Source organism: Mustelus asterias, chromosome 21 (genome assembly GCF_964213995.1).
Source record: "Mustelus asterias chromosome 21, sMusAst1.hap1.1, whole genome shotgun sequence".
In the NCBI taxonomy this organism is placed as follows: domain Eukaryota; kingdom Metazoa; phylum Chordata; class Chondrichthyes; order Carcharhiniformes; family Triakidae; genus Mustelus; species Mustelus asterias.
Window position 1 is genome coordinate 33563945 of NC_135821.1, and position 20131 is coordinate 33584075.

General features: G+C 45.3%; 1 protein-coding gene across 1 annotated transcript in view; it reads right to left on the bottom strand.

Annotated features, from left to right (window-relative positions):
* Nucleotides 1-20131, bottom strand: part of LOC144509533 (adhesion G protein-coupled receptor B2-like) — a 962811-nt gene that overhangs the window by 37465 nt on the left and 905215 nt on the right. Inside the window, exons 26-27 of the mRNA XM_078238437.1 lie at nt 10434-10529; nt 2424-2463 (exon numbers count right to left, since the gene is read on the bottom strand). Of these exons, the coding sequence (XP_078094563.1) occupies nt 2424-2463; nt 10434-10529 (136 nt within the window). The remainder of the gene's footprint in view (nt 1-2423; nt 2464-10433; nt 10530-20131) is intronic.

Sequence of the window (20131 nt, forward strand, 5' to 3'; positions counted from 1 at the left end):
ACTAGAACTAGAGGGCACAGCCTCAAAATAAAGGGGGGTCGGTCAGTTTAGGACAGAGTTGAGGAGGAACTTCTTCTCTCAGAGAGTGGTGAATCTCTGGAATTCTCTGCCCACTGAAGTGGTGGAGGCTACCTCGTTGAATATGTTTAAATCACGGATAGATGGATTCCTGATTGGTAAGGGAATTAGGGGTTATAGGGATCAGGCGGGTAAGTGGAACTGATCCACTTCAGATCAGCCATGATCTTATTGAATGACGGTGCAGGCTCGAGGGGCTAGATGGCCTACTCCTGCTCCTATTTCTTATGGTCTTATGTTCTTATAACAGTTTTGGCCCAGTCTGTCAGATGGCCCAGGCCCACTTCTGGGATTGGAAGGGAGGTAGGAATTGTGATATCGGTCAGGCTGAGCTGATCATTGAGGTAGGAAAGGGTAACAGTTAAGGAAAGGAACACTTGAGGTAAGGACACGGGCCCTAGAAACAGAGAGATGCTGGGAAGTTATGGTTATTGAGAAGCAATGAACTGGGTGGGGTCAGATAATGAGGTATTGTAAAGAAAAGCTTGGCTTATGGCCGCAGTTCCTGTGGCACTGCAAAAGGACTTGGGGTAACAACGAAAGAAGTAAAATGAGAGTCAAGGTGATGAGCCAGTCGTGGGTCTCAGAGAGAAACCATTCCTAGGGATTTAGAGTATACGTAAGTAGATGAGTAAGAATAAGGTTGTAATTTTAATGAATTGGCAACATTATAAATGTTAGTGAAAAATACAAAGATTTTGATTTGTATCATAATTGTTCAAAAGCAGTGTTTTAAAAAAGCTTTAAAAATTGCCAATAAGCTAATCAGTGAGGGAAATGTACCTGTGAGAAATGTACCTGCATTTACTAACACATGGAGTTGGATTTAACGGGGGCAATCGGGATCTCATCTATTGGCTCCCTAACAGGTGGGATTGTCCCATTGCCTCTTTTAGGGGAAGCCCACTGAATTAAATGCCACTCAAACAGTTCCTTTGGGATAAAGGATCCCAGGAGTTGCAAGTCCCGCCTGTTGAAAGTTGGGGACCAATCATGAGCTGGCAACTCTACTGAACAGCAGAACCACTAGGGGGGGCAGTGACTGTTGTTGCTTTGGCACCTCCACCCTCCCGCACTGTCCCGAGGCCTTTTATCATCACTGTATCTCAGGCCTCATGTGAGTAATGGTTGGTAGGGAGGGGTCCACAATCGCAGGGTAGCGGCTCACCCTTCCCAATGGCAGACCCTTCAAGTGCCTTAATGAGGGAGTTCCCACTCCCGGGAATGTGGGTTTGCTTGTCATGCTGCCCACATGGTGAGCCCCTGCCCACTGCTGGATTAGTATCAGCGGCAGCAGGATGAGGCACTTAATTTTCACTAAAGGGCCTCAATTGGTGGCAGGACAGCAAGACTTTACTGCTATAGACTTAAACTGGGCGGAGGCAGGAAGGTGGCAGGGTCCCCACCCTCTCACCTGATTAAATTCCCTCCCCCCGATTAAATTCCCTCCCCAGCTTCAAACCCGCCAGAGAAAAGGGCATTCACTTTTGCCCATGAAGTGTGTCAAATAATAGACAACAAATGTGTCCACATATATTATTTTATATTAAAAATGAATAAGATAATGAACGGCTTAGATAGGATGGACGTAAGGAAGTTGTTTCCATTAGCAGGGGAGACTAGGACGCGGGGGCACAGCCTTAGAATAAAAGGGAGTCACTTTAGAACAGAGGTGAGGAGAAATTTCTTCAGCCAGAGAGTGGTAGGTCTGTGGAATTCATTGCCACAGAGGGCTGTGGAGGCCGAGACGTTGAGCGTCTTCAAGACAGAAATTGATAAATTCTTGATTTCTCGAGGAATTAAGGGCTATGGGGAGAGAGCGGGTAAATGGAGTTGAAATCAACCATGATTGAATGGTGGAGTGGACTCGATGGGCCGAATGGCCTTACTTCCGCTCCTATGTCTTATGGTCTTATGGAATCCGTGAAAGTCTTTACTGCAGATGGCTGTCGAGGTTGAGTCACTATGTATGTTCAAGCTGAGATAGATGGATTATTAATCAGTGAAGGAATCAAGGGTTATGGGGATAATGCGAGTAAGTGGAGTTGAGGATAATCACATCAGATCAATTATGATCTCATTGAATGATGGAGCAGACTCGATGGGCTGAATGGCCTACTTCTGCTCTTACGTCTTAGGGACTTAAAAAATATATAATAGATATTGGTTAATGCATATGAGTACCAAAGTTAACTCGGTCTTGTTATCACTCATATTAATACTCAGTTGTTGACTTTTTCTATGAATAATATTAATCAGAGTGACAGTAGGACAAAATATTAATCGCTTGTGCTGGAGAGAGGATTTATGAGTTATGCCACTCTTGGATCTAAAGCACTTCTTACCTGATTGGCAGGCCAGGTCCACATCCTTTTCAAAATCTTTCTATAAAAATGCAGCAAGAAACGAAATAATACAATAAATTAGAGAGAAAAGTTTTCAGCTGGAGGAAATCAGACTATTCTCAAGTACTGGTTTCCAGAATAGACACTTGAATGAAAAGTCAGTGAGAATCTGTCTGCTTGATATTTGAGAGATTTGAAATTCTAGCCCCCTCCCACTGGCTCTGAAACTCACTAACTGCCATCTGATAATGGAACATGGTCGATTTAGCTTTGTGTTCTGCTGTTCTAGCTCTGGCCACTGGATGAGGGTACTCATAATCCCTGTAGTGTGCAGTGTTACAGATTCTAAAATGCCATTTGTTGCTTTATAGACCAAACAGTGGCATGTTTGTGCCAATTTGGAGGCTATGTGAGACAGCCTGATAATATTTATTTTTATTCATTCTTGATAAGAACATAAGAACATAAGAAATAGGAGCAGGAGTAGGCCATCTAGCCCCTCGAGCCTGCCCCGCCATTCAATAAGATCATGGCTGATCTGAAGTGGATCAGTTCCACTTACCCGCCTGATCCCTATAACCCCTAATTCCCTTACCGATCAGGAATCCATCTATCCATGATTTAAACATATTCAACGAGGTAGCCTCCACCACTTCAGTGGACAGAGAATTCCAGAGATTCACCACCCTCTGAGAGAAGAAGTTCCTCCTCAACTCTGTCCTAAACTGACCCCCCTTTATTTTGAGGCTGTGCCCTCTAGTTCTAGCTTCCTTTCTAAGTGGAAAGAATCTCTCCACCTCTACCCTATCCAGCCCCTTCATTATCTTATAGGTCTCTATAAGATCCCCCCTCAACCTTCTAAATTCCAACAAGTACAAACCCAATCTGCTCAGTCTCTCCTCATAATCAACACCCCTCATCTCTGGTATCAACCTGGTGAACCTTCTCTGCACTCACTCCAAGGCCAATATATCCTTCCGCAAATAAGGGGACCAATACTGCACACAGTATTCCAGCTGCGGCCTCACCAATGTCCTGTATAGATGCAGCAAGACATCTCTACTTTTATATTCTATCCCCCTTGCGATATAGGCCAACATCCCATTTGCCTTCTTGATCACCTGTTGCACCTGCAGACTGGGTTTTTGCGTCTCATGCACAAGGACCCCCAGGTCCCTCTGCACAGCAGCATGTTGTAATTTCTTTCCATTTAGATCATAATCCAATTTGCTATTATTTCCTCCAAAGTGAATAACCTCGCATTTGTCAACGTTATACTCCATCTGCCAGATCCTCGCCCACTCACTCAGCCTGTCCAAATCTCTCTGCAGACCTTCTACGCCCTCCACACGATTCACTTTTCCACTTACTTTTGTGTCGTCTGCAAACTTTGTTACCCTACACTCAGTCCCCTCCTCCAGATCGTCTATATAAATGGTAAATAGTTGAGGCCCCAGTACCGATCCCTGCGGCACGCCACTAGTTACCATCTGCCAACCAGAAAAGCACCCATTTATTCTGACTCTCTGCTTCCTGTCGGATAGCCAATCCCCAATCCATGCTAACACCCTACCCCCAACTCCGTGTGACCCAATCTTCTTCAGCAACCTTTTGTGAGGCACCTTATCAAATGCCTTTTGGAAATCCAAAAACACCATTCCACCGGTTCCCCTTCGTCAACCGCACTAGTCACATCTTCATAAAAATCCAACAAGTTTGTCAAGCACGACTTTCCCCTCATGAATCCATGCTGCGTCTGCTTAATCGAACCATTCTTATCCAGATGGCCTGCTATTTCTTCTTTAATGATGGATTCCAGCATTTTCCCAAATACAGACGTTAAGCTAACTGATATGTAGGTATTTCTGCAAAGCTTGCATTTATTGCCAAACTCTATTTGCCTTGAGAAGATGATGGTGAGCCAGCTTCCTGAAACATTGTAGTCCTTGTGGTGAAGTTACTCTAACCGCACAGCCAAGGAGACTCTTAGCAATGATATTATTCTTTGTAGCAATTTGGTACAACTGATTGGCTTGCTAGGTCACTTCAGAGAGCTGTTCAGAGGGAATCACATGAATGAGGAACTGGAGTCACTCTCTATAGACCATTAACGAACGAGGAAAAATCTGACATGCTCACCTTCATTGCTATAGGGGTCTCAAAATTAAACCTCTCTGTGACACGTGGCAGAGGATCAGAGAATGAAAAACAGAAATGTGTGATCTCTACTCCCATCTATCACATGCTGTCATTTTTACGTTGGCACATATTAAGATGTCCGAGTCACCTGATGTGGAGATGGAAAACTTAATTCAGGCTTGAACAATGCAAAAGAGACCCCGATTCAAAACTGACTGTTGTGTGGATTTCTCAGGGGTCAGGAAACTTGGCAGTGAAAGGACAGTGGGAGTTACTGGCTCCAGAAGGCTAACTGCTTGTTTTAGCACTCCTCTGGTCCAAGAGGGAGGTGGTGGTGTAGTAGCAATATCACAAGCAATGCTAGCAGTCATTGCAATGACTAGCAATCCAGATGCTCAGGATTATGCTCTGAGGACACAGATTCAAATCCCACTTTGCAGCTGGTGGAATTTAGATTCAATTAATAAATCTGCAATTTCAAGCTAGTCTCAGTAATAGTGACCATGAAACTATAGTCGATTGTTGTAAAAACCCATCTGATTCACTAATACCTTTAGGGAAGGAAATGTTCCGTCTTTACCTGGTCTGACCTACATGTTAGTCCAGACCCACAGCAATGTATTGGACTCTTAAATGGCCCCCTGAAATGACCGAGCAAGCCACTCGGTTTTGTCAAACAGCTATAAAGTCTAAAAAGGAATGAAACCGCACCACCCAGCACCAACCGAGGCGCTGAGAACGACAACAGCAAACCCAGCTCTGCCTACCCTTCAAAGTCCTTCTTACTAACAACTGTGGGCTTGTGCCAAAGCTGCCAAGTAACAGCCTGACATAGTCATACTCTTAGAATAATACCATAGAGATAATATCCCAGACACCACCATTATCATTTCTGGGTTTGTCCTGTCCCAATGGCAGGAGAGACCAACAGAGTTGTGTTGAGTCAGGGGGGGATTGCTCTGGGAGTTTTCAACATTGACATCAGACCCCATGAAATCCCATGGTATCAGGTCAAACATGGGTAAGGAAACCACCTGTTGGTTCCCACTTACCTATCCCCACCTTCGCTTTTAAATTGGAACTTCTCCATGTTAAAAACTAATTGGATTGTTGACCCTCAAATCTCCATTGGGTGTCAATTGACATTGTCGACAAAGAGACACTATACACCAAAGTCTCATACAACTGAACTTTTATTGATTATCTAAATATAAGACCATTTAACATTCACTGAGCTGCTTTCTACTCCATCACCAGATAGCTGGAATAAGGTTGGACTTCGATATTACTCTTATGAAGTGAATTGATCAGGCTCACATCAGAGGGTTTTGGTCTTGATTGCAGCTCAGCACCTTTGTGCTTATTCATGGTGACTCAAGACCCTCATGACCTAAAGGTCTGACTGTTGGTTCGGTGCCTCTGGTAAACAGCACACATCTGCTTCATTGTTCCTCTTTTCTTTGTTCAGTAACCTTGCTAACTGTAGGGTTTCATGCTCAGTGTCTCTGATTGCAAGATGTTTCGCTCAACCAGATAGATAATCCATTACTGCAATCACAACTCTTTCCATAGGTCTAAGATCAACCACAGGCTGACTGCAAGATTGACCATTCTACCAGCATGCTCAGAGAAATCTAGCTGTTTGACCGTATGGTTACAGGATGAAGCACTGAGGGTGGGAAGGGCACAGAATGTACTATGGGTGGGCACTTTAATGCCTGTCACCAAGAGTGGCTCAGTAGCACGAATGCTGACCAAGCTGGCTGAGTGCTTAAAATATAGTTGCTAGACTGGATCCTGGACAGGTGGTGAGGGAACCAGCAAGGGAGGGGAAACCTTGTTGCAGATGCATCTGTCCATGACAGTTTTGAATGTAATATGGCACTACAACCAAGCTGAATAGATAGATTTTGAACTGACTGAGCAACTCAAAACTGAGCATCCATGAGGACTGTGGGATCCTCTGTATGGTTTGCCCAGTTAAAATGCCTCATTTAAAGGTATTTCTGCTATTGGAACTAATTGTGCTATGCTTTAAGCTAATTTGGCCACATTTTAAAACTCAGCTTGGAATTCTGGGTCGAGCCTGGAAATTTAGCTACTTTCTCGGAAAGTAAAATGCGAGATAAACAAGTTTTCTCATAAGGTAAACAGAAGCTTCTATGGCCACAGCTGCAAGTGTTTTGTTGCAGCTAGAGACTGCTTGTACCCAGCTCTTTAATAACATAAGTATTCAGTTATATTGTAGACACAGATCGATGTTAGTTTGTTCGATCAGTAGAATCGGTAGAATGGTCAATCTTGCAGTCAGCCTGTGGTTGATCTTAGACCTATGGAAAGAGTTGTGATTGCAGTTTGTTCGATCCAGACTATGTTTTGAGTTGTTCGATCCAGCATTGGCTTTTGCTACTTCTTTTTCTCTCTCAAGTAATCCTTATTTCGCTTTCTGTAAAATGCTAAGTATAAAGGACGCTTAATAAAGAAGTTTCCACTTCAAACCAGTCATGCTCAAGTTTATTCTGAAGAAGGAAAAAGATCCTACAGGCACTAGGGGCCACTATCCCCAGGGTCATGAATTCCAGTTTTCAGCCAATTTGATTCACTCCACATTGTATCAAGAAATAGATAAAGGCACTGGGTGCAGAAAAGGCTATGGACCCTGACTACTTTCCGGCAATAGTACTGGAATCTACCTGGCAATGTGGAAAATTGCCCAGGTATGCCTTGTGCACAAAAAGCAGGACAAATCTACTTACCAACCCATCAGTCTACTCATGTTCATCAGCAAAGTGATAGAAGGTGTCATCAACAGTGCTATCAAGTGGCACTTACTCAGCAATAACCTGCTCACTGCCACTCGGTTTGGGTTCTGCCAGTACCACTCAATTCCTGAGCTCATTACAGCCTTGATCACAAAACAGACAAGAGAGCTGAACTCAGGAGGTGGAAGTGAGAGTAAATGCCCTTGACATCAAGGCAGTATTTGACTGAATGTGACATCAAGGAGCCTTAGCAAAACTGAAGACAATAGGAATCAGGGGGAAATCTCTCCACTGGTTGGAGTCATACCTGGCACAAAGCAATGTGTTGGGGATAGCAATCATCTGAGTCTGAGACATTGCTGCAGGAGTTCCTCAAGATAATGTCCTCGGCCTATCTGTCTTCAGCTGCTTCATCAATGACATTTCCTCCATCATAAGGTCAGAAGTAGGGATATTCACTATGATTGCATAATGTTCAGCACCATTCATGACTCCTCAAATACTGAAGCAGTCTACATCCATTTGTAGCACGATCTCGACAATATTCAGGCGTGGACTCTAACTGGTAAATAATATTCACTCCACAGCTGCCAGGCCATGACCATCTCCAACAACAGAGAATCTAACCATCTCTCCTTTATATTCAGTGGCATTACCATCGCTGAATCCCCACTATCAACATCCTGGGCATACCATCGACTAGAAACAGAACTGGAACAGCCATATAAATACTATGGCTACAATAAGTAGGAGGCTGGGTATCCTGTGGAGAGTATAAGTCAGAAGTATAATGGAACACTCTTCACTTGCCTGAATATAGCTTGGTATGGCTACTGCTCTGTCCAAGACCGCAAGAACCTACAAAGGGTCGTGAACGAAGCCCAGTCCATCATTCAAACCAGCCTCCCAGCCATCGACTGTCTACACTTCCCACTGCCTCGGATAAGAAGCCAGCGTAGTCAAAGACCCCACACATTCTGGACATACTCTCTTCCACCTTCTTCCGTCAGGAAAAAGATAGAAAAGTCTATGATCACAAACAACTGATTGAAAAACAGCTTCTTCCCTGCTGCCATCAGACTTTTGAATGGACCTACATCACAGTAAGTTGATCTATCTCTACACCCTAGCAATGACTGTGACACTACATTCTGCACTCTCTCCTTTCCTTCTCTATGAACAGTATGCTTTGTCTGTATAGCACACAAGGAACAATACTTTTCACTGTATACTAATACACGTGACAATAATAAATCAAATCAAATCAAAAAAGTGCAGCTTCAACAATAGTCAAGAAGCTCAACACCATCCAAGACAAAGCAGCTTATTTGAATGGCACCCCATCCGTCATCTTTAATATTCAATCCTACCAGCACAACACACAGTGGCAGCAGTGTGTAGCATCTACAAGGCGCACTGCAGCAACTCACCAAGGCTCTTTGACAGCATCTTTCAATTCTGCAACATCTACCATCTAGAAAGGCAAGGGCAGCAGATGCATGAGAACTCCTCCATTCACACACTACCCTGCCTTGGAACGAAGTTGTCATTATTTAACTGTCACTAGGTCAAAAGCCTGAAACTTACTTCCTAACAACATTCTGGTTGTACCTACACCACATGGACTGCAGCAGTTCAAAAAGCTGACACCCCACTATCTTCTCAATGGCAATAGGAGTGCTTTCCTAGCCAGAGATGCCCACATTCTGTGAAAGAATTCATAACTGAAAAGAAGCAGCCCTCAAGGAATCCTTCAATACTCCAGCCTTGGTTTTTAACCTCCCCCTCCTTCAGCTTCAACATCCTGCCTCCCCCACCCCAAGTCTCAATATCCAGTGTTCCCCTCCCCTTTTCAATTAAAATCCATGTGCATTATAAACTTGACAAGATTATTTTCTTTATGGGCAATAGTAAACAATACAAATATGCATATGGATATACATGGTTACCAGCTTTCAGTAACCAGTTCCTGACTTACATCACTAATACCAAGGCCATGCAAATATAAACCTCAGCTTTACGGTGGCACAGTGGTTAGCACTGCTGCCTCACAGTGCCAGGGACTCGGGTTCGATTCCCGGCTTGGGTCACTGTCTGTGTGGAGTTTGCATGTTCTCCCCGTGTCTGCATGAGTTTTCTCCGGGTGCTCCGGTTTCCTCCCACAGTCCAAAGATGTGTGGGTTAGGTGGATTGGCCATGCTAAATTGCCCAAAGTGTCAGGGGGACGAGCTAGGGTAAATGCATGGGGTTATGGGGATAAAGCCTGGGTGGGATTGTGGTTGGTGCAGACCTGATGGGCCGAATGGCCTCCTTCTGCACTATAGGGGTTCTATGAATATATATCTCATACATTTCTTCACAAAAGCTGATATCGCTGGGCATATCCTCAGGAGCTGAATGACTGATTGTGCAATATCGTTGAAAAACACAGTTTATGGTCCTCTTAAATATTGGCTCTTCTGCTATAATGGAGATAGAGATTACCCAATTTCTATTGAAGCTAACACAAAGCACATTAAAAGCAATGGCACAGAAATATCCAGTGTCTATTGTAACTCTTTGCTATAGCAATCCAAAGCTAATTCTGATCTATCCTCATAGCTTGATATTTTTCTCTGCTTTAAATGTTGTCTGACTTTCCCTTAAGAAACTTGATGGTTTGTTTATCATAGAATGATAGAAACCCTACAGTGCAGAAAGAGGCCATTTGGCCCATCGAGTCTGCACCGACCACAATCCCACCCAGGCCCTACCCCATATCCACCCACTAATCCCTCTAACCTATGCATCTCAGGACACTGAGGGGCAATTTTTAGCATGGCCAATCAATCTAACCCGCACATCTTTGGACTGTGGGAGGAAACCGGAGCATCCGGAGGAAACCCACGCAGACACGAGGAGAATGTGCAAACTCCACACAGACAGTGACCCAAGCCGGGAATTGAACCCAGGTCCCTGGAGCTGTGAAGCAGCAGTGCTAACCACTGTGCTACCCATCAGTCCCTGTGGCAAAACAGTTCATGCTCTAACAAATATTTGAATAACTAATGTCAGATGTGAGCCAGTTTTTATTTTTGCTCTATTCAATGTGAATTGGTCCTTTACTCACCATAATCTGGACTTGACCATTTTTGTAAGAATCAGGTGAGTTTTCATTCTCTTCAGTTTTGCAACTTCCTGTTCGACATTTTACAACATCCTGAATCTGTAATGAATTGCAGAAAGCAGACTTAGAAACACGTTGATATAAAACAATGATAAGGTAAACTATGTGCAATGATAATAACCAGTATAATGACTGTATGACTCTATGACTCAGTAAGATGCAGATGCTAACTCTGTGTTCCTCTCTGCTCTTCTCTGACCATGCCTTTTTAATTTTTCCAGTGTTTGCTGTGTCCTCTCCTATCCATTATAAAATACAGTAAGATTTTCTTCCGTGTGAGGGGTACTGTCCTAATACAAGTTATTTGTGTCTGACTTTATTTCTTTTTCCATGAGTGAATATGTCCCTTGCTTTTGACAACCTCTACTTTCCAACAGCATGAATCTACCTCCATTTTGATCTGATTATGGCTCTGCTGCTTACATCTGGCCACTTCTCTCTGGTTAACACCTGACTTTCTCATTTCAAAGGATATTTTTCCCCGCAATGAGCAGAACAGGAAGCAGAAGGGCATAGGTGTTCAGACTTGGGCTGATATGTGGCGACATTTACACTGCACAGATAACAGGCAATGACCAGCTTCAACCAAAGAGAATGTAACCATCTCCCTCTGACATTCTATGGCAGTACCAGCAGTGGATGCGCACTATCATATTCTTGGGGTTACCAATGACCAATCAGACCAGAAACTTAGCTGGACAATTCATATAAATACTGTGGCTACAAGAGTTGGTCAGAGACTGGGAATTCTCTGGAGAACAACTCAGCTCCTGACTCTCCAAAGTCAGTCCATTACCTCATAGATAAAAGTTAGGAGTGTGATGGATTACTCTCCAATCCCTGGATAAGTGGAGTTTCAACAACCTTCAGGAAACTCAACACCATCCAGGACAACCTGCTTGATTGCCATCCCATCCACACCTTAAACATTCACTCCCTCCACAGCACACATGATTTCTAGCACACAGAGAAACAAGGGCAGTAGACACATGGGAACCATATTACGTGCAAGTTCCCTTCCAAATCACACAGCATTCTGACTTGGAACTATATCACCATCCATGCACCATCACGAGGTTAAAATTCTGGAACTCCTTAATAGCACTATAGATGTAGCTACACGATATGGTACAAGAAGGTAGCTCACTATCACTGCTCAAGGGAAATTTGGGATGGAAAATAAATGTTGTGCTTGCCAGTGATGCTCACATCCCATGAATGAATATAAAACAAAGCCGCCAGATTGAATATTTCTGTGTTGCTCTAGAATTCTGCTGGTAGCTACATTGTCCTCTCTGACAAACAGCACTCAAGATTACTCCACCACTCCCCAATATAATTCAACATGGCCAACAGGATCCAAGAGTCTAACAATAGCAGTCCTGATATAAAGAACTTACCTGGAATGGCAATGCAGGTGAGAAATTCTGGTGAGATAGTACAAGATTAACCTAAATCCAAAGCTGACAGTTCAGCAACATTATTATTATGTGTGTGAGTGTATAAGGAGTTAAGAGTACTAAACTGAACGCCCAGACTACGAATAATACCATATTATCCAAGGTCTCTTTTTATAGTAAGCATGCATGTCATCACTATTCAATTTGATCTTGCAAACGTTGAAGGAATTAATTATTTTGATACAATAATCTCATGATTAGAAAAAACAATGCGACTTTCATCTCATGCTAGGTGTGTGATAAAGAATAGCCAGAGCAACAATGGGGATGCCCAAATTAGAAAAGAACAGTAATGTGAAATTAAATCACTCCTCAATAGGCTCACACTCACCCCATGGATTCTGTTAGCAGTTCAGCTATCGCCACCCATCTCCATAGTTCCTTCTAGAATGCCTATTCGCATGTGAACAAGGACCAGGTCACCCATTTATTGCAAGGGGGATTGAGTACAAGAATAAGGAAGTTTTGTTGGAATTATATAGCGCTTTGTTCAGCCCACACTTGAAGTACTGCATGCAGTTTTGATCTCCTTACCGAAAGAAAGACATACTTGCCTCCTTAAGTGGAGCAACAAAGGTACATTGGATTGATTCCGAGGATGGGGGGATTGTCCTATGAGGAGAGATCGAGTAGAATAGGTACTGGGGTTTAGAAGAAAGATAGGTGATCTAATTGAAACATCTAAAATTCTTCAAAGACAGAACAGAGTAGATGTTGAGCAAATTTTTCCCCTGGCTGGAGAGGCTAGAACTAGGGATTATCATCTCAGGATAAGGGATCAATCACTTATGAATAAGATGAGCAGAATATAATTCACCAAGAGGATTGCAAATATTTGAAATTGTCCACCCCAGAGGGTGCATACTCACTCACTGAATATATTCAAGCATGAGATAAATATATTCTGGACACTAAAGGAATCAAGGGATGTGGGGCTGAGGCAGGTGAGTGGGAATTGAGCTCTTACTGAATGGTGGTACAGCTTTGAAGGGCTGTATGGTCTACTATTGCTCCTATTTCTTGTGTTCTTATGAGTTTATTGTGGTTGCATTGGTGGAAACTTGACTAAGGCATGATGACACCCTTAATGAAGCCTCATTGCCTGGCTAAACCTTCCACTATTTGCTGTTGCCAAACCACCTGGGCATCTAATTTTGTTTTACCTCTCTCCCCTTGCATCTAAAACCTTAATTATTTGCCGCCCAACCATGTAGCACACCAAGTTTCTCACAGATCATCTCGGATTTCCTCCCTAGCTAACTGCAACCTCCATCCTAACTCATGTTCTCTTTCCTCTGAGTTTACTGGCCTCCTGTTATCCCTTAATCTCTCCCTCTAAATAAGCTCTACCCATATTCTCATATGATCCCTTGGCCTTGCCATCTCATACGACATTCATTGTATCAATCGCATATAAGGCTATATTTGACCACTTCCTTGTAGTCCTCTCCACCTGCACCCTCCCTTCCCAACCTCACTTCCTTCTGTGTACACGAGGGAAACACTCTCCCCAGTTTCTGAGAACTGCACGTTCAAATTCCCAACTATCTGGCTTTTGGTCCCCCATTCACAGCATTTCTGCAGCTATTGATTTGTTCAGCCACACTCTCATCTCTATTTTGATGCTCTATTCCCCAATAAAGCCATTATAGGAATACTCTCTCTCACTTTGACCATTTCACATCCCATTTGACCATAGTACAGCCCTCACCTTTGCTCCCTTAAGTCCCAGGAATACAGATTTGAAAGCCTATGGCAGATGACTGGTTTAGCCACCAATCACCAGATCTGGCTGGAGCAGAAAAAAAACACTATCGGGTAAAAGCCAACGGTTGCCCGTCACCTTTAAGCTAAAGTGAACCGGGTGCTCCAAGATTCTTGTGTGCCAGTTAGTTGATATTGAAGGGAATTTTTAAAGTGGTCTATGCTAATGAATAATAAGTACGAACCTGCCACAGGCCTTCATGACGTTCGGTATGCCACAAAATGACTTCATTTTGGCATTTCAACCTGCCATTTGGAAATCAAAACTTCGGCTCTTGCCTAATTCAATCGCAAGGCACATTTGCCGCTCTTGCAGCCTCCATAAAATCCCTGCTGTGAGTCTCTCCTTTCAGCTTTTAGTGATCTTCACTGGAAGGTTGTTGCCTCTCCTCACAGGTGATTTCAGAGGAACAGAAATGGTAGTTTTCTGTGAAGCTGAACTTTCTGCCAAGTTGAAGTTAATATTTTTCAAGAATGAGAATTGGAGATTGGTTTTTAAATAAATGGATAAGTTTAGCTTTTTTATGGCCTTGAAAGCTGATTTAAATTTTATAATTCAATAAATGTAAGTGAGTCTTCTAACTGATGTCAGTGGGAATGACAGTGATGATGAATTGAAGGCAAATCTATTGTGATGTTCATGCTTTTAGAACAACTGTTTTTGCCAACTCAGTATATGATGTGAAGTTCATACCACCCTGAAAGTCCCATCCATCACAATGTGAACACGGAAGAGAATGGCTGTACTGCTTATTCTAGCTTATCCATTAAGGAAAGGTTCACAGTTTCCCTTCACAGCAGCCAGCACTTTAAGTAATTCCATGATTTACGTCTCCATTACCTTATCCAGAAGTCAATTCCATGTGTTGATCACTCATGTATGAAAAGCATCCTGACATCCATCTTAAATTTCCCTTACAGTAGTTTGAGATTGTGTCTTTCTGAGTCCTTTAATCTTTCTATTTCTTTCACAAACTAATATATCTTTGAGACTCCCACTCAGTTGGCTCCATTCCAAGATGAAAAGCCAAGGCTGAGAATTTGCACCTGTGTTCGCTACAGGCGCAAATGGCAACATGGGCACAAGATCTCGTGGGAGACCAGGAACGCAAAACTCACCAGTAAGATCTCAGAACATGATGGTCCTCACTCTCAGCCAGTGAAAAAATGAAGTTTCTGCCCAGAAAAGTTGGGAACTTCATTCGAACACATTGAGGCAGGATTTTACCACCACTTTACACCTGTTTTGCAGTGTGAAAATGGCATAAACATCGGGCGTAAAGCAGCTAGCGCAAATGGCACCGGTTTTCGCTACTGGCGCGATTTCCAGCACGTTCAGCCTCTCACTGGTAATGGGCGAGAGGCTGGTTAATTTCTTGAAATTTATTTAAATAGTGTTTTGCATCTGTTTAGTGAGCCCAGCGCTCAACCATTCGGGCTCACTTGCCTTTATGGCCGTGCTGTGAGAGGTTCTCTACGGTGAGGAAAACACCTGCACTCCATGAACGGGGAACAATTGTGTTGGCCTCACCGGTGGAACCAGAGGCCAGTGAAGCCCCCCCGGGGAGGCTGAGGGCAAGGCGGTGGTGCCCCTTCGGCAGTGCCAGACTGGTTATGCCACTCTGGCACCTTGGCTATGCCACCTTGGCACCTGGGCAATGCCCACCTGGGCCTGTGGGGGGCAGTGCCAGGGGTTGGTGGGGTCAATGGGGCAGGTTCCCGCTGCCACTCTGAATGCGATCGGTGGGGGAGAGCAGCTGGGCCGCGATCGGTCTGGGTGGCAGTGGGTGCGAGGCTGCATCTTGGGCCACGGGGGTCCGCAATTTGGTGGGGGGGGTGGTTGGAGCGGGGAGCTAGTTGAGGCTGCCTGCTGAAGCAAAGGCCTGGCAGCTCTCTCTTTGTCTCTCAGACCCCTGCTCTGCGCATGTGCAATACCTCCCTCTACAGCTCCACCCACAGCCTTCTGAAGCGGGAAACGGACTCGCCCAAAATTTTACAGAGTGCATAAGACTGGGCCTTAAAATGCACCCAAAAAATGGATCTGGAACTCTCCCAGTTTCACGCCTGTCTGACACTTCGAAAAAATCTCTTAAAATTCCACCTATCATCTAATTAGTGGATAGTTCCACCATAATCTCTCCCTACCCCCCCCGCCCCACCCCTCCCCCATTGCAATTTCTAACTGCACAACATGATGTAGTTCACAATAGGATTCAAAAATGGCAACCTGACCTTTGAGGGAGGTATTGGAGGTCAACCTGATAGTGGTCACCACTGTCCACCAAGGAGTCCATGGGGAGGGAGGATAATGGAGAGCATTGAGTGGGGGGTGGGGGGGGGGTGGTGTTAGGCAGAGCACCAGCTAAGGGGGCTGTGCTGCACGGAGGGGTGGGGGTGGATGTTGGGGGTGCCATGGGGTTGCGGTGAGGCCACAAGTTTGTGGGGGGTGAAGCCTTAATTTGGGGGAGGCGCAAGAAGCTAGCCACACAATGGGGCAATGGGTGTTTAGGAGGGCTGAAAGACCAGCAGGACACCACGGGGTTGAGGCCATCTCAGCATTGACAAACCAGGGGGGTAAACAGAATTGGGAGGGGAGAATGGGGGGGCGGAGGGTGTCACCAGGGCAGCATAGGTTGAGTGGGGGAAGGGCGATGTTAATAAGTGGGGATGGGGGGCAGTTGTGCGGGATCCACCATTGGTCTGACTCTGAGAAAGGGGGGTGGTTTGGCCCCTTCAAGGGGGTAATGACCTAGCGACCAGAGGACAACTATGGCACTTGTAAAGCTCACCCACCCTGAGGCTGCAACCCCCAGCTGAAGGGCCTCTACCTTCTCCAAGGACCCTGGTACTTTCTTCCCATGCAGTTAGTAGAGAGATACAATCATGGAACTAGCAGAGTTGGCAGTAATCTTTCTTGCTGTGAGGCAAGAGAGACACGCCTGTGTCAACATCGGGATCCTCAGAGACAGAAAGGATGGCAGGGCCTGCTCAGCTGCCAGCAACAGGGGCACAGAGAGTGACTGTGCAGAGATGCCATCATCGGCCCCGAGTGTCTAACTGGCGACTGATTTTCTTGTTAATGGGTGAGAACCAGTGCAGGAAGAGAATCTGGATAATGCAGGGACACCGTCGCTCACCTTTGCCAGGTTCTTCAAGGTTTGGCGTCACATGGACTGAGAGGCCACCTACTGCCTGTCACCTGAAGGTCACAGCCACCCTAAACTTCTGTGTCAGTGGCTCCTTTCAGGGATCCACTGATGACCTATGTGGCATCTCCCAGGCCTTCACACACAAGTGCAATAGGAAGATCCAGGGTCCATTCTTCACAAAAGCTGCAAAATCCGGCATCACGTGAGCAATCTTACTTTCTGTGCTAAGCCTGGAACAGAGGTGTATGTCTGCAGGGTGTTTGTGTTGGAAAAGGTTTTTTTAGTTGGTTGTTTTGTTTTCTTGTTTGTAATTGGTAAAAGTTATTGTTTATTGTCTTATATGTTAACTGTATTCTTAAATAAACCTTATTTGATAAAAGCTCCCTGGTGGGTCATTTGAATCATACCTGGAGTGAAACATCTTATGCTTACCCGTGCCAAATTCAAAGTGCAAAACTTGTGACTTTGGCTGACTTCATAAAACACCTTGGGTTACAACACTTTGACGTGGAGATGCCGGCGTTGGACTGGGGTAAGCACATTAAGAAGCCTCACAACACCAGGTTCAAGTCCAACCTGTTGGGCTTTAATCTGGTGTTGTGAGACTTCTTACTATAACACTTTGACCAGGGTAATATTGGGGTATTGATGCGCAGTCAGACCCATCTCCCCTGATGCAGGCTCCTCCTTAGTTTAGAGTGTCGATGGGGATCTGTTTGTGTCACTGGTGCCAGAGAACTGGTTCTCACAAGTGTGAAGCCATTGAGTTCCTAGTGCTGAGATCAGACTTACCCAAGTGACTGGGTTTGAGTGGCGGTCTTGTCTACTGGGATGGGGTTGGGGTTGGGAAGTGGGGGAAGGGGGTTTCTTGTTACCAGCATGACACTGGCATGACTGTGTCCTGTTGCTGTTAGGGAACACCAACCAGTAAGTTGACATCCTCACAAACCGGTGATGGAGGCGGTGCTGTTTATCAGCATCCAGCATTTACATGTTAGATGGACGCTGCTGTATAAGCAGCAGGTTTAATACAGTACAGAGGTGTTCAATGCTTAGATATGTACAAATGCTCGCTATGTACAAATGGCTAACAACACCCATGCCCATGCTGTGCAACTACAATTTCTTAACCTTCTTACTGCAGCCACTATATCTTGGTGTATCCCCAGAATCTATAGCTGAGGTGGAGATGTTCTGCTGTCTGCCACACCCTGTTGTCTGAGATTATCCTGACAGCTGTCCTCTAGAGGACCGAAAACTGGAGGGCCCGGGCCTCCTTGCAGGCTGCACAAGTGTGGTGGTGCCACCCTCTTGGGTCTGGAATGTGTCAATCACAGGAAGAGGGCATTCAGGTGGGCTGGACGTCAAAGGTCTCCTGCGTGGAAGTGCCACAGGCTATGCACCGCTGACCCTCCTCCCTAAGGGTGCATAATAGTCCCTGGGTTCCACCTTGGGAGAGAAGAGCAGCTGGAGTGAGATCCAGAAGCCCCGCTGTGTTCTGAGGCTGGCACTGTGGAAGCCCATAAGTACTTGCACTAAGGAGCTGATGCCCTGAACCATGGAGTTCATGCCCAGAACAGCCCCCATCATGGAGTGAACCTCCTGCACCAAGATTTCCAATGGGGACGCCTTCCTTGCAGTGTTGGCTGTAAGTACAATCTATTCAGACATAAGGTGATGGGACTCCTCCAGTCGGCCTTGCAATCCGAGGAATACAGCAGACATCCCTTCCTCAAGTTTCTGACTCTGCCTTTGCAGCTCTTGCAGCTGAAGGCTGACTGAGTCCAGAGGCATAGCATCTGACTCGGGCTCTGCAGTGCTGTCGCCTCCAGTAGTCCTCCAAGGGCCAGGTTCCCTGGGATATTCCAGCCTCTGCCTGCTGTGGATTATCAGAAGTGAGGTGCTTACCAGTTAGTGACCCAGAAGCCTGTCTGCTAATAACTCCCATTGAGATGAGTCTTTGCGCTGGTGGAGTGTACTGGTGACAGCTGTGAAGCCTCTTCCATTGGAATGTCTGAAAACGCATTAGAGTTGCTTCCGTGGCTGCTGTTCAAATGTTGTATTGGTCGAGGGCCTGGCTTCACAATGTTTTTTCCTGCAAGGGGGATGGCAGTACATGGCAGGGGCATAAGGATGGGAGAGATGGATGATTGTGTTGTGGGTCCCCACTTTATTCTCTTGTGCTCGCCTTGCCTTCAGCGCAGGAGGGGTTCTCTTCCTCCCTGGTAAGCTGGAAGGCTCTCTCCTCGAATACTGAGAGGAGTTTTAGTTTGGGTATGTTTCCAACCATCGATACTGATCCTTTTTTGTGAGCCAGCTTGTCCTGCATGGAGAAGGATATGTAAACAGGTTACGCGTCAAGTCAGATGGCAAGGATGCAAGGCATGGGAGCTGGGATATGATGTGATGAGGGGAGGAGCTGCAGGGGATCTGAGGAAGCGTGTGGGAGGGTGAGTGGTGGGGCCCTGTGAGGTGGTAGTGAGTGAGCTCCTAGTGGATGTGTGGCGAGTGTGAAAGTGGTGACCATTGAGAAGAGTGACTTATCCTGGCTGCACAGATGAGGTGAGTCATCTTATTCCTGTAATGGATGCCCGTTCTCTTGTGCAGGGAGCTGGTGCTTACCAACACTGCCACCACTTTCCATGCAGCGTTGGTCACTTTGCTGGAGAGTCTTTGTCCCACTTGAGGGTACAGGATGTCCTGCCTCTCCTCCACCCCATGCAGCATTCTGTTGAGTATTCCTTCAGAAAACCTCAGGCCAGTCTTCCAACAGCCATCCTCTTAGCTGGACTTGGAACAAGTGTGGGGAGATGTTTAAATGATTGACCCCCTGATTGAAATGCTCAAGTGATACCTGCGCAGGCGAATCAAAGTAATTCTGCCATGTTTCAAAGTGCCTAAAAGTTGCCAACACCATCAGCAGGATACTCACCGCTTTCCTTGCCCAAAAGGACACAGCCAAAAAGGGGGAAAACTCCACCTGAAGTCGTTCCTCATGATTCAGTCCTCTGACATTACCATTGCTGAATTCCCCACTATCAACATACTGATGGTTACCATCAGCCAGAAACTGACTGGAACAGCCTTATGGGCATTTTGGCTACAAAAGCACACCAGAAGCTGGAACATTTGTGGAGCATGTAATCCATCTCCTGACTCAAAACTATCCACAATCTACAAAGCACAAGTAAGGAGTGTGATGGAATACTCTCGATTTGCCTGGGTAATTGCAACTCCAACACCATTCACGAAGCTCAACGCCATCCAG